The sequence below is a fragment of the Barbus barbus genome (assembly GCF_936440315.1).
Source record: "Barbus barbus genome assembly, chromosome: 23".
NCBI lineage: Eukaryota > Metazoa > Chordata > Actinopteri > Cypriniformes > Cyprinidae > Barbus > Barbus barbus.
Genome location: NC_136751.1, coordinates 26305258 through 26319262, shown reverse-complemented (window position 1 = coordinate 26319262; position 14005 = coordinate 26305258). Strand labels below are relative to the sequence as shown.

At 35.5% G+C, this 14005-nt stretch overlaps 1 protein-coding gene across 4 annotated transcripts in view; it reads right to left on the bottom strand.

The window, feature by feature from the left end:
• Window positions 1-14005, bottom strand: part of LOC306842961 (SH3 and multiple ankyrin repeat domains protein 3-like) — a 258820-nt gene that overhangs the window by 108086 nt on the left and 136729 nt on the right. For all 4 annotated transcript variants that reach the window (XR_013781799.1, XR_013781800.1, XM_079374195.1 and 1 more), the window contains exons 5-8: window positions 13285-13393; window positions 11561-11712; window positions 9027-9194; window positions 2927-3043 (exon numbers count right to left, since the gene is read on the bottom strand). Coding sequence is in view for 2 of the 4 variants with exons in the window: in XM_079374195.1 (XP_079230321.1) it covers window positions 2927-3043; window positions 9027-9194; window positions 11561-11712; window positions 13285-13393 (546 nt within the window). In the remaining 2 variants the exon portion in view is untranslated. The remainder of the gene's footprint in view (window positions 1-2926; window positions 3044-9026; window positions 9195-11560; window positions 11713-13284; window positions 13394-14005) is intronic.

The following is a 14005-nucleotide window of genomic DNA, read 5'->3' as shown; positions in this document are numbered from 1 at the left end:
AAAAAATGTTTGTACAATTTAACAGAATTTTGTACAATTTAGCTCAATATTCGACCCAAACTAAATAGAACAAACACACACACGCTGCAAATAATCATAAAAAAAAATTGTATTCAGAATGGATGCATTAAGTTGATCAAAGGTGACATTAAAAACTTTTACAAATGATTTCTATTTCAAGTAAATGCTGTGGTTTGAAATTTCTATTCATAAAAAAATTTAATAAATTCACAAACATATTAAACAGCACAACTGTTTTCAATATTGATAATAATAAGAAATGTTTAGAAATATGCAGAAAATCAGCATATCAGAATGATATCTGAAGGATCATGTGTGAAGGTTCGAAATTCAGCTTTGCCATCACAGATGTCACAAATCCGGTTTGTGGTCTTTTGTCCGACTGCCACAAGAGGTCGCCTCTCCATCATATTGACTCTCACACGTCACATTACACTGGACTGCATTTCCCATCATCCATTGCACTGATTGCACATACACAGCTGATTGCACTAAGTACACCCAGCTGTCTCAATCACACGTTCACACATGAGAACTGTCACACAATCACACACCCTACTTAAACCATGGACTTCCTTTCACAGATCGCCGAGTATTGTTCTGCGTTTAGCACTCTCCAAGTGTTCGCTGCCTTACCAAGCCATTCTGTGTTTATATTTAGCTCCGAGTATTATTCTGCATTTATCACTCTCCTACTGATAGCTGTTTTACCGAGCCATTCTGTGTTTGTTTAGTTCCAGTATTGTCTAGCGTTTATTGCTCTCCTAGTGATAGCTACATTACTGAGCCCTTCCGTGCTTTCTAAGTCTAAGTTTAGTTTTTGTTTATAACCACGTTTCCTGATTCCTACCCGTGTATCTTGGATTAACCCTTGTCACGCCGTTTGGACTCTGTTTATACTTCATTTGGATTATTGCTCAGGTTATCGGACTACCCCTCTTCTCAAGCCCTCTGGATATCGTTCGCTGATCAAAGACCCACGTCTTGCCCTTGCCATACTTGTTTGCCGATGTTTTGACCCTGCCTGTGTTTATGACCACATCCCTGTTTAATAAAAGCCTTGAAAACAGATCCTCACATCTCACGTCTCGTTCACCCCGTTATAACAGGAAAAAATTATATTTTAAAATATATTGAAATTAGTGCTGTCCAACGATTAATCGCATCCAAAATAAAAGTTTTTGTTTACATAATATATGTATGTGTACTGTGTATATTTATGTATATATAAATACACACACATACAGTATATATTTTGAGAATATTCACATGTATATATTTATATTCTTATATTTTATATTATATATAAATATATTTAATATATAAACATTAGGAGTGTAATGGTGCACAAATATGACGGTTTGGTACGTACCTCGGTTTTAACGTCACGGTTCGGTATGATTTCGGTACAGCAGAGGGAAAAACTAAACTTTTTTTTTTTTAAATAAACAGTGGTTTACTGAACAAGTTGCTCTTTCTTTAAATACATTCAGTTATAGTTTACATTTTCTTCCTTTCTACCTCAGCTTATGCTTAAAACTAGGGAGCCCTTTTACATTATAAGGTTACAATTAGGCCTAACAACTTAACCCAAACTTACATTTAATTACTATTTATTTTTAAATAGATGATCAACACTCAACTTTAAAAGAAATTGTATGTAAACATGTAAATTGCACATAATGCAGTTTTTTAAATAAAATTTCTAGGCTATTTGTTCAAATATATTCAATTACACACTGGCTGTCATAGCATGTTTCAAAACAGATTAATTTAAACATACATTAAATAGTTAAGACTAACAGGTTTAGTCAAATATAATGAGTATATGGTGTAATATTTTATGAAATGCTCCTCTGTAGACTTCATTTCTCTAGTGAACTAACGAGTGAACTAATTTTTCTTAAATATATACATGCACGTGTTTATATTTATATATACATAATAAATACACACAGTATACACACATATGTAAACAAAACTTTTATTTTGGATGAGATTAATCGCGATTAATCATTTGACAGCACTAACGGAAATAGAAAACTGACATTTTAAATGCTAATAACATTTCAAATATTAAAATTTTTGCTCAAATAAATGTAGCTTTGGTGACTTGATGAGCAGAAGAGACTTCTTTCAAAATATTATTTTCATATTAAATGTCAATTTTTTTTTAGAAAAAATACTATAAACTTATTTATTGACTCAAATTGTATTTATAGTATATAGTATGTGTATATATTGTAAAACTGTTTATATTTACAGTATTATACATCCTCAATACAAAAAAAACAAACAAAAGTTCAGCCTATTAGTGTAACCAGTATATCAGCCAGTCTCTATATTAGAGCAGAAAATTGAGATGTACTGTAAAAGCAGGTTCACAGACGATTCAATAGCAATAACAGTTTCGAGAGAGAGAGAGAGAGAGAGAACAGCACATGTGAGTTCTGTGACTCCATGTGTTTTCATGCGAGTCCTAAAGGACTGTCTTTTGTGTTTGCGTGGGTGTGTGTTGCGGGAGCGTCCATCAATACTTAATAAGAGCAGAATTAAAATGCATGAGCCCGCCACACACACAAACACGCACACACACCTGGGGATGAGATCACTCTTTGTGTTTCTGTGTGACTGCATGAACAATCTGTGACCTTGCTGCTTTGTATACGCTCATTAACTCTGATATTACAACATATTACACATGACAAAAATGGCTAATGCCACGTACATACAAATGTCTGCATCTGATCATTTTTCCTGTCTGAAAAGAGTGCAGATATTCCAGGCAGTATGATTGAGTGTGTCCTTGTGGGTTCAGGCATCTGAGCCTGACGTGAGTGTGTGTGTGTGTGTTATTTGGTTGCTAAGTGAATGCATACAGTATGAGTGAATGAGTGCGTGTTACCTGGTTATAGAGAGCACACACGTGCAGGGCAGTATTTCCAGAAGCGTTCTGAGCGCTCATGTCCGCTCCGTAGAACAGCAGGTGTTCCAGATGCTGCACATGTCCGTGGCGACAAGCCTGACGACACACAAACACATAAAAACTTTGCATCAGTGTGACTGTTTCCGTTTTGTGTCAATTTGCAGTCTGCACAGAACGGAAATCATGTTAATGAGTAAAACAATAGCTGCTACCTCTCTCTTTCACGCACACACACCTCGCTCTCATATCCTGATGTTCTCGCTTTATGAAATGAGAGAGCAGAACTGTTTGCCTTTGTTTGGTGTTATCAATGTCACTTTTCTTTCCACCATAATTCAAAACGTGTCCTCTCTGCATACTAATGGAGTGTGGGATGTAGAAAAACTGCTTAAAAACTGTCTGCCTGAGAAAGAGCGGAAAAGAGAGAGAGAGATAGACACAGAGAGAGCGAGCGAGCGGGGCAGGATTAGTGACGGGGCATGTGTGGGACTCCCAGGGGCCCCTAGCTGTGAGACCTACCATGTACCAATCGTTCTTCAGCACAGGGCCCAATTAACATTCACTGTTGTGTTTGCTCATCTTTGGCCATGCGATCTGGGAGAGGTCTTTGGCGTCTCCTGCGGTTTGAAAACATTTATACGGCTCTGTATGGTGACCCGCAGGACGCGCTGTCCAGATGCCCTTATGGTTAATCCATCGCTGCTAACCAAGCTTAGCAACAAGAAATGTGTCGCTGGAATTATCATTGGACAGTGAGCCGCTACAGTGACACTGACTGACAAAATGTCCTGTTGCACATGAAAGAGACAACTTTTTATTATTATTGTTGTTGTTAATGTTGGAAGTCGTGGCCTAATGGTTAGAGAGTCGGACTCGTAATCGAAAGGTTGCGGGTTCGAGTCCCCGGCCGGCAGGAATTGTAGGTGGGGGGAGTGAATGTACAGCGCTCTCTCCACCCTCAATACCACGACTGAGGTGCCCTTGAGCAAGGCACCGAACCCCCAACTGCTCCCCGGGCGCCGCAGCATGGCTGCCCACTGCTCCGGGTGTGTGTTCACGGTGTGTGTGTGTGTGTGTGTGTGTGTGTGTGCATTTGTTCACTACTCACTGCTGTGTGTGTGCACTTGGATGGGTTAAACGCAGAGCACCAATTTCGAGTATGGGTCACCATACTTGACAATACGTCACGACTTTACTTTACTTTAATGATAACATTGTGATATTAATAATAATAATACAAAAAAAATCTATATAAAATCTCCTATTTTTCCTAAGTATTTAATAGTTGTTGGTCTTATGATACTATTACTGTTAATAAAATAAAATTATTATTATTATTAACATTAATAATATTATGATATTACTGTTAATAATGATACTAATAATAATAAACTCAATTTAAAAACTTATTTTCCTAAAGTATTTATTCGTTGTTGTTAATTATGGTCTAATGGTATTATTACTGTTAGTAAAATAACAAAAATGATCAACATAATTATTATTATTATTATTATTAATGATAATATTATGATATTAGTAGTGCTGTCAAATGATTCATCGCGATTAATAGCATCCATAATAAAAGTTTTTGTTTACGTAATATATGAGTGTACTGTGCATATTTGTTATTTATATATAAATACACACACATACAGTATATATTTTGAAAATATTTACATGTATATATTTATATTATTTATATTACAGATAAATATATTTAATATATAAACATATATTTTTCTTAAATACATGCATGTATTGTGATATTATTAATGTTAGTAAAATAACAAAATTATCATTATTATTGTTAATGATAATATTATGATATTACTGTCAATAATAATAATAATAATAATAATAATAAACTCAATTTAAAAACTATTTTTCCTAAGTATTCAATATTTGTTGTTGATTATGGTCTTATGATATTATTACTGTTAGTAAAATAACAATTATTATTATTATTATTATTATTAATGATAATATTGTGAAATTACTGTTAACAACAATAATAATAAAATCAATTTGTAAAAAATCTTATCTTCCTAAAGTACTTAGATTTTACAAATAAATTTAATACAGAGTGTTGCCTTGTTTTGAACCCCAGACACTGCAAGGCAATTTCAGGCAAACTGAAACATTTGCACAAAATATTTGTGAGAGATTATATGATTTTCCTAAATGGATACAATTGGATTTTTTTACAGAAAAAAAGGTTGAAAAAATATAATGATCTTATTTTAATTACATAGACATTAAAGCTGCAGTGCGTAACTTTTTTTGGTTAAAAATGATCCAAAATCAATATTTGACAAAGTGCATAATCAGCCAGTGTTCAAAACTATCACCTTAGTTTAGCCCTATTCACAACGGTTATCTTATAATAATGTTTTCTAATTTGAGTGGTACAAATTTTTCGCGGGAAATTCGAGCATGGCACTTAGTCATTACGTCACGTCTGTAAACATAAAGAAGTCGTCCCGGCTAGTAGGCTATTGCATGTGAGGATCCTGCAGGTGGCGGCTCCTTTATAGCCTTTTCTCACAGCAGCTGGAATTATTAAATGTATCATTTTGATGGCGGATTGTAATCCAGAAAGGACTGTGTTTATGAAACACATGTGAATGAAATTAAATTATATTCCAGTTTTAAATGTGATTCTGATTACAGATAGCTTGGGATTACACAAGATTTGTATTTTAAAGAAAACCAGTTGGAAGGGAGCATAGTTTGCCTTTTTGGGTTAAAATTATTTCTTAATATGAAATTCGAATGGTATGACAATTAGATTAAACTGTACAAAAATTGAAATATACACGCTAATACACACTATACTAATACTTTGCACAGTTAGATGTGATACGAGCTAACTGATCTAGATTTAATTACCACTTGTAGCGCGATTTATGGTAATGCTTTTTTCCTCAGTTGGGCAGAACAAACATGGCAGACTTGTTACTTAATTGTTCAGATGGCAATATATGGTGAAAATTCTTATTTGGGTCAAATATTCCAAGACGCAGGCTAGAATCTGTGATTGCGAAGTACAGTAAACATCCACACTGGTGCGTGACTGACAACTACACATTCACCTCAAAACATTAGATTCATCCGCGCTGAAGCCGTGCCGGAACAACGGATCACAACCCCACGCACGGAAGATAATTCCGCAAGAAACTGCAATTCCAGGTTTTCAAACATAGATGGTGACAAAAAGGCAAAAGTTACGGACTGCAGCTTTAAATATACCATAAATTGTAGAATAACTCATATTCATTATCTTGGTTTTGTTTTTTGTTTTTATTGAGCTTGTACGAATTAATGCATTCTGGGATTGCCTTCTATTGCCTTTTAGCTGATTTTAAAAGTTGGCTAAAAGTTACTGTCAGTGTAGGTTTTTGAACTGAGCTAATGTTAGCTTTACTTCAACAGTTCCACAGTGTGTTTGCATAGTAGGTTCGCTATAATTGTCAGTGCATAATGAGAGACAGAAAGAGACAGGAATAAATGTGTTCAGATTCACATTTAGCCATCCATTCAGTGATGTACAACATACACACTAACAGATGTGCAAGGATGACTATCTAAACTAGAAAAACTACAGTGAAAAGCAATCTCATCGAGACAACCACACTTGACATTAGCTCGGGTTGCCATAGGTTCTCTTTAGAAATGACAAGTGTAGGTCAGACAGATGGATGAGAACATTAGAAAAAAGGGAGAGTGGTGGAAAAATAAATATTACGATAGGAAAAGTGCAAGCCTTCCCAAACACACACACAAATCAGCCCTGTCAACTACTGCTCTCCTTTCTGCCACACTAAAGGCAAGACTCCTGAGGGTAGTGTGTGTTTGTGAGGTGTAGGTAACATCGTTTAATAGCATGTCCATCACATTTTTGGGCCTTATCTAATTTTGGGAATGAGCCTTGGGTTAAACACTGTAAACTCACAGTGGCGGCATCGATACAGCTGTGTATACACACACACACACACACACACACAGTCCTATCTGACCCAGCAGCTCTGTCCACCCTCAGGGCATCTATGCCTCCATCCATCCATCTGTTTCCAGACGTGACGCTCTCAGCTGCGGCTGCAAAATGACTGTTTTTCATAAACAGAAAAGAGACCGCAAGCTCTCATCTTTCCTCTCAACGCACGGCAAAAAGAAACAGAAGAATAGATTTGCATATCCTGAAGGAAATATCACTGCTTGCAAAGCAGCAAAACAACATGTTTGTTGTAAAATAATGCAGAAAAAGAAAAGAAAAGCCAGAGAAGACAAGAGGCAAGGGAGGAAGTGGATGTATTAATGACATAGTACATAAATTAATAATAATAATAACAACAACAATAATAGTTATTATTATCTGCAAAGTTTACACCAATATTAATGTTATATTATCAATATTAATATACAACTATAATTGCTTATATATATATATATATATATATATATATATATTATATACACACACACACGCAGTAATATTAATTCTATATTACATAATAATAATAATAATAATATTTGTTCACTGAGAGTAATTATATTAACTTCACCAGTATTAATACTAATTAATGTTCATACAATAATATGTGTAAAATATATATGAAATTATCATTATTATTATTAGCATTAACATTAACACCAATATTGATATGTTTATAAGATGGTATAAATAATTCTATACAAAATGTCCTAATAAAGTCGCCAGATAACTGGTGAGCAAATCAGTCTTATTTACTTGCCAAAGCCAATTTTAACTTATATTTGACAATTGGCGATTAATTTTAGATCCCATGTGGAGGTTAAAACACAAGTATGGATACTTCCGTCTCTCTCTGATATTCTCTCTCTCTCACCCTTTTCAAGTTTCTGAAAAGGTCGGATGTCATGAATGCAAATGTCATGCAACAGAGGCTGCTAACTGAGAGAAATAGTTTAGAAGTAAGTGTGTGTGCCTGGCTAGCCTCCAGAACATGGATAGAGATGGCGAAAAATCCCCTGCAAGACAATCTCCCACTGTATTACCCCACAGTAATCCACAGGGTCAGCTGATTGTAAGTCAACTGTGTGAGTGTGTGTGCTCTATTTAGTTGTAGAATTATTTCCCCTGAAGTCCACTTATAATGTTCGTATAATTTCTTGAATCAAAAACAGTCGTAATTTGGTCTCTGTGACCCTGAGAAGACCCACACTGCTTTAAGACTAAGACTGTATGTAAATGATCTCAGTTATGATTGGCTGACCTCAACATAGACTAGCTGCTACCGAATATGTTTTTACAGTACCTTTCAAAAGTTCGGGGTTGGTAAGATTTTTTGCTGTTTTTGAAAGGTGTCTCTTATGTTCACCAAGGCTGCATTTATTTGATCAAAAATACAGTAATATTGTGAAATATTATTACAATTGTCAATTTGAATATATCTGAATATATAATTTGATCCTGTGATGCAAAGCCACTCCAGTCACATGAGCTTTCAGAAATCATTCTAAAATGCTAATTTGCTGCTCAAGAAACATTTATTATTATGATCAATGTTAAAAATGTTAAAAACAGTTGTGCTGCTTATTATTTTGGTGGAGGCGATGACATGTTGTTTTTCAGAATTCTGTAACATTAAAAATGTCAATTTTGATAAATTCAATGCCTCTTTGCTAAATTAAAGTATTAATTTCTTGTAAAAAAGAAAGAAAACAAAAAACTATACTGACCCCAAACATCAGTAGTGTATATATAAATGTGACATTTACCAAATGTACCATGATATTTTCCGAATGGCCCATTTTTGCAGCTTAAGGCGTCTTTGCACAGTCGAGTTAAGGCTACTCTATGCCTTATTATCTATTTTTATGCCATTAAAACCAGACTAAATTATACCTGCTCTGACCCACCTCAGCCCTTAGTATCAAAGCATGCATTTGTAATTGCTGTGGAAATGCATTTTTAGCATCTCTGAACACAGTTTGTGTAAATGCCATTTCAGAAGTGCATCTATGCCACCTTTGCAGTATAACTTTGGCATTTGATTCATTAACCTTTGAGAACATGAACATGTTAAAACAAGTGTGTTACCTGGTGAATCTCCTGCCAGCCGTTCTCGTCCATGCAGCCCACCTGAGCGTGATCATGCAGCAGGAGCTCGCAGCAGTACGGGTCGCCCCCCACCATAGAGCTGTGATACAGAGGAGTCAGGCCACGGCTGTCCTTGTAATCCGGAGAAGCGCCCAGATCCAGCAGCGTCTGCACACACAAGTCATGTTCGCTTCTCTCAATTACAGCAATCAATTAGCCTGCCTCTTTTCTCTGAAACACTGCCCTTAATAAACAAGTCAGCAAACCCGATGTTGAAAACTGACAGACCAAGAGTGCTTCAAAGTTTGGCTGCAGCGCCCCACAGTCAGATTCTTTTTTACTTTTCAAAGAGCCTTAGGCTGTCACTGAGACTATTTCAGTGATATCTGTCAAGTATTACGACATGTTCTGCATGTTATTCCATAAAAAAAATAGCATATGGCATATCTTTTTGTGTCTTGCTCAAGGGCATGGTGGTGAAAGTTCAAGGATCAATCTTGTGGGGATTGAACCTACAACCTTACCAGTCGAGTAAGACTTTAGACTATTGGCATTACGTCTGGAGCACTTTGCAGCTTATCCTTGAAGATTTTCTGCTAGCTCCTACCGGTTCTGTAATGCAATATGCATTAGGCGATCAGTGAATGGACTGTGGGTGTGCTATCTGAGACTGAGACTACACTGCAACGGCCAAGCCGATTTATTAGCCATGACAAGTCATTCAAGACTCGTTTCATGAGTTCACATTCAAAAGGTATTGTATAATGAATAACAGGAACAGTGTGGAAAAGGGTGAGGTCTGACATCAAGCTAAACCCCCACCTGCACGTCAGACATAAATATGTAGAGAAAGACAGACCTGGAGGAAAATAATGACAGTTGAAGAACTGACTTAAACAGTTGGGATTGGAAGACTGGGGTTAGTTGTCACAAGTTTTACTTCAGCGAATATATCTCATTATCTCAGGGTAGGTTTGTGATTTTTCAGTAAATTTTTGTATCTGTAGACATTTTTATTTTTATTTTAGACCTTTTTACACCACAGACTGAACAAAATTATGCATGGCTTGGTAATTGGTTGACCTAAATTGGTATTTGTGTACTTAAATTTAACAGCTGACAGCTATTCAACCTAATTCATTACATGGCTTTCTATCAAAGTTATCTGACATTATCAAGAATGAATTTGTGCTGACACAGTTTAACTCTGAAATCTTGTCATATTTTATTACCATTTTCTACACTATAGTGAATAAACTGTTATAATGTGAGAAATGTTGAAGGTATCTCAATAAATTTAGGTTTGACTGTATATGAAGAGTTTATTTGCAAAAACAGATGACTGTTTTGACAGATTGACTTATTGTGTTAGTTAGCTGTTTTTTTAAAGTTATTTTTTAACCTAGTCAAAATAACCCAACTGCAGTTTGATTGAGATTAATTGGAATGCACAATGAAAAAACGTGATTTCTGAGAATTAAAAACGGAGTTATCTGTTTTTGCAAATGAACTCTTTATATGTGTGTGTACTGTGTATATATGAGCAATATCACACGAGTAGCAGTGCGATATGGCTGTATATCAGCACGGCTGTGATTTGGTCGTAAATTTGAAACATAACCACATATCTGAAGTCTAAACAAGTACATTTTCGCCTTAGAAAAACCTCTTAAAACGCCTTAAAAAACCTCTTAAAACTACACTCCGTGATACAAAACTTTTTTTTGGATTTGGGCATCTGCCATGACACTTGCTATGAGAAATACTGTAAGTGGAGTGATACAAACGGTTAATCGGTTGGAGTTCCAATGTCAACCAATCATATTCAAGAACCAGAAAGACAAAAAGATTGCTGAAATTATTAAAATAACCCCATTCATTGGTTCTTAATACTTTTGAATGGGGTTATTTTAATAATTTCAGCTATTTTTTGTCTTGTGGACTAAATGTAATCATCTTTTATGTAAAATATCTTACTCAGGACAGTACTAAATAAAAGTAACATACATTTTGTATGATCTCTCTTATTTTGTTAAAATTACTCACATTTTCACAGATTCTGCAAGGGGTTCACAAACATTCAAGCAGCACTGTGCATAGCGTGATAGTAAAAATAGGGTTATGAATTAGTTTTTCGAAAAACCAACATAAAAACAATGCTGATTTAATTAAAATGTTACGGTTACTGAGATACCACATTGTAACAACTACACTGGTAGCCTCTCTCTATCCTTATGTTGTGATCAATACGTCATTGACATATAAAAACAACACTGATATGCCTCTTTCAGTTGAACTTCTGATGACACATCAGATGTGTATGAGTCCTCTGCTCCAGCAAAAGATCTGCTCTGATCATTAGAAAACACAGCAAGCTTTTATAAAGCCCGGTGTCAATGAACGCTTTTCATCTTTGTGCCACTCAATGACTCATGTCTGGACAGACACACACACCTCTGATGTCTCTTTCAAGTATGTTTGAGAACCCCATGTTCCCTCCTATTGTCGGCAGGACAAGTGTGTGCATTACTCACAATAAGTGCCGTGTGGTTCTTGGTGCGGACTGCTTTGTGAAGGGCAGTTATTCCCTCTCTGGTCCTGAAATCCAGGTGAGCTCCTCCATTCTTCAGAACCTTTATGAGCTCTGCACAACCTTCCAACTGCGACGCCATTGTCAATGGACATTCTGAGCACAGAGAAACAACAGTTGACATTTTTGGTGCATTTCTGACCCGTTTTATAGGAATGCTTTAACAAAAGACTTGCTGTCTTCCATGAAATAAAGTAGGAGATGTTTTGAAGAATGTTCACGCTGCTCTTTTTTAAAAAACAACTGCAGGGACTGTCAAGATTTTATTTTAATTTTTTTCTTAAAGGTGCTTTTGGAGCTTGATGGTCCCTGAAAAAGTTTGCAAAAACATATAATTTTATGTTCCACAAAATAAATAGAGCCACAGGTTTGAAACAATATGACAACACAATTTTCATATTTGGGTGAAGTGTCTTTTTAAACCTATTGTATTTTGATTCCATCTTTCTCTTCCGATCTCTTTCTTTCTTTGTTTCAAATATCAAGGATACATGGACTGTGATCAAATTGTTCATCTTCTGTCTCCAGACAGTTTAACACTGACTGTGAGATGCTGCACAACCTGGAGGTCACGGCTGCTCTATCTGTAACAATTACATGTGTGTATACAAACACAAAGTCTTCAATTCCTGCCCGTCACCATGGCCAGAGGTCAGTTCTAACCAGTTCCAAACAAACGCATGAATAAATCTGAATAAGTATGAGGAAATTTGCATAGAAGGTGATCTTATCTTCCCAGCATGCACTGGGAGAGGTCAGACGTGATTGCACTAGTCATTCATGCAGAACAATCTGTCACTCTAATTGAAAACTGAAATGAGGATATTTAAGTTCTCAATGTTTAAGTACTGAAGTGATCAAAAGTGACAGGTGGTCAAATTTCTGTCAAAATTATTGACTGAAAATGATTCCTGAACACATAGGGGTAAATTTTATTTTAAAGCCTTTAACACATCTGATCTGATCATGGTTTTGATCAACCTTCAAGTGGATTTAGCAAAATAATGTGCATTTTTGCCAATTACATTTTTTGAGAAGTTGAATTTAGATAAAATATGTTAATGCAAGTTAGCTAGTAGTGAATTACCCTAAAATAAAATAAATTGATGACTAATGAATTAAAATTCAGCAAAACTCTAACAAAAATACTCTCAGATCATGATGTAAAAATCTAAAATACATTACTACTAATATATATGCACTTTCTTTAATTATTTCTCGTTACTTCTCATTTCAAACAAAACCAAAAATAATGTTTTTTTTAATGCATGCTATGATGATAAAAGTAGCAGTATTAGGGAAAAAAATTCTAAAACAACGAAGCGTACACATAAATAATAAATTATTTGAAACCAACCTTTCCACATTTTTAACAACATTATTACCATCTTTTAAGGGGGCAAAAAAGATCATCAAACCGAGCAACCACACAAATATGGTTCAAATGGATACCCACTATTACCGTACAGCATACAAGAGTGCTTCAGTTAAAATTCAGCTGCTGTTGACTGACCCAGAGCCAAGAGATAAACGCTGAGAGATCGGGTCATGGCACCAATTTAACAGTACCGAGCAAAGTCAACATGTACGCACACACACACACACACACAGTTGGGTATTTGGAAAATGTTAGTGAATTTACTTTTTGGGAAAGGTGGTGTCGCTTACCTCCGGTCTCTGGGTCGTGGAAGTTTGGGTCGAGCCCTTTCTCCAGAAACTTTGATACCTTCTCAACGTTCCTTTGCTGAACATAATCCATAAACTTCTTCAAGTTAGCCTGAGGGAATGAGAAAAACGAGAGAAAAGAGACGGCGAGAGATGTGAGGCAAGTTGAATAATGCAAAAGAAGGATAAAAGCAAAAACAGGCGAGTTTTCCCAAGCGGAAGAAACAGAGATGGAATAAAACTCCACAGAAAGGACTTAATTTTATATTTTTGGAGATACACAGAAGAAAGCCTTAATAAATATATTAGAAAATCTGTTGATGCTGCAATCCTGATCCACAATTCATTGTTTAATATCATATAACATATGATTTCAAAAAGCAATGAACAACATTTTCACAAGAGAGTCTACTTTGAAGAGAAAATCAAATGGAAGCTATAGCTGGTTTCTTTCACCCAAAAACTTCACAGTATCTTTTCATGACCTGTCACACAAACCATTATCATGTAAGAATGAAAACTACCCCCCCACACACACACACACACACACACTCACACATAATATATACATTTTATACATATATAATTTTTTTTTTAGGGCTGTCAAAATTAACGCATTAACGCGCACATTCATTTTAACAGCACTAATTTTATTAACGCGCGATTAACTCAGTGCACATTTTCTGTTTGACCCATGGCCAAGCCTGTAGTAGTAGAAATGGAA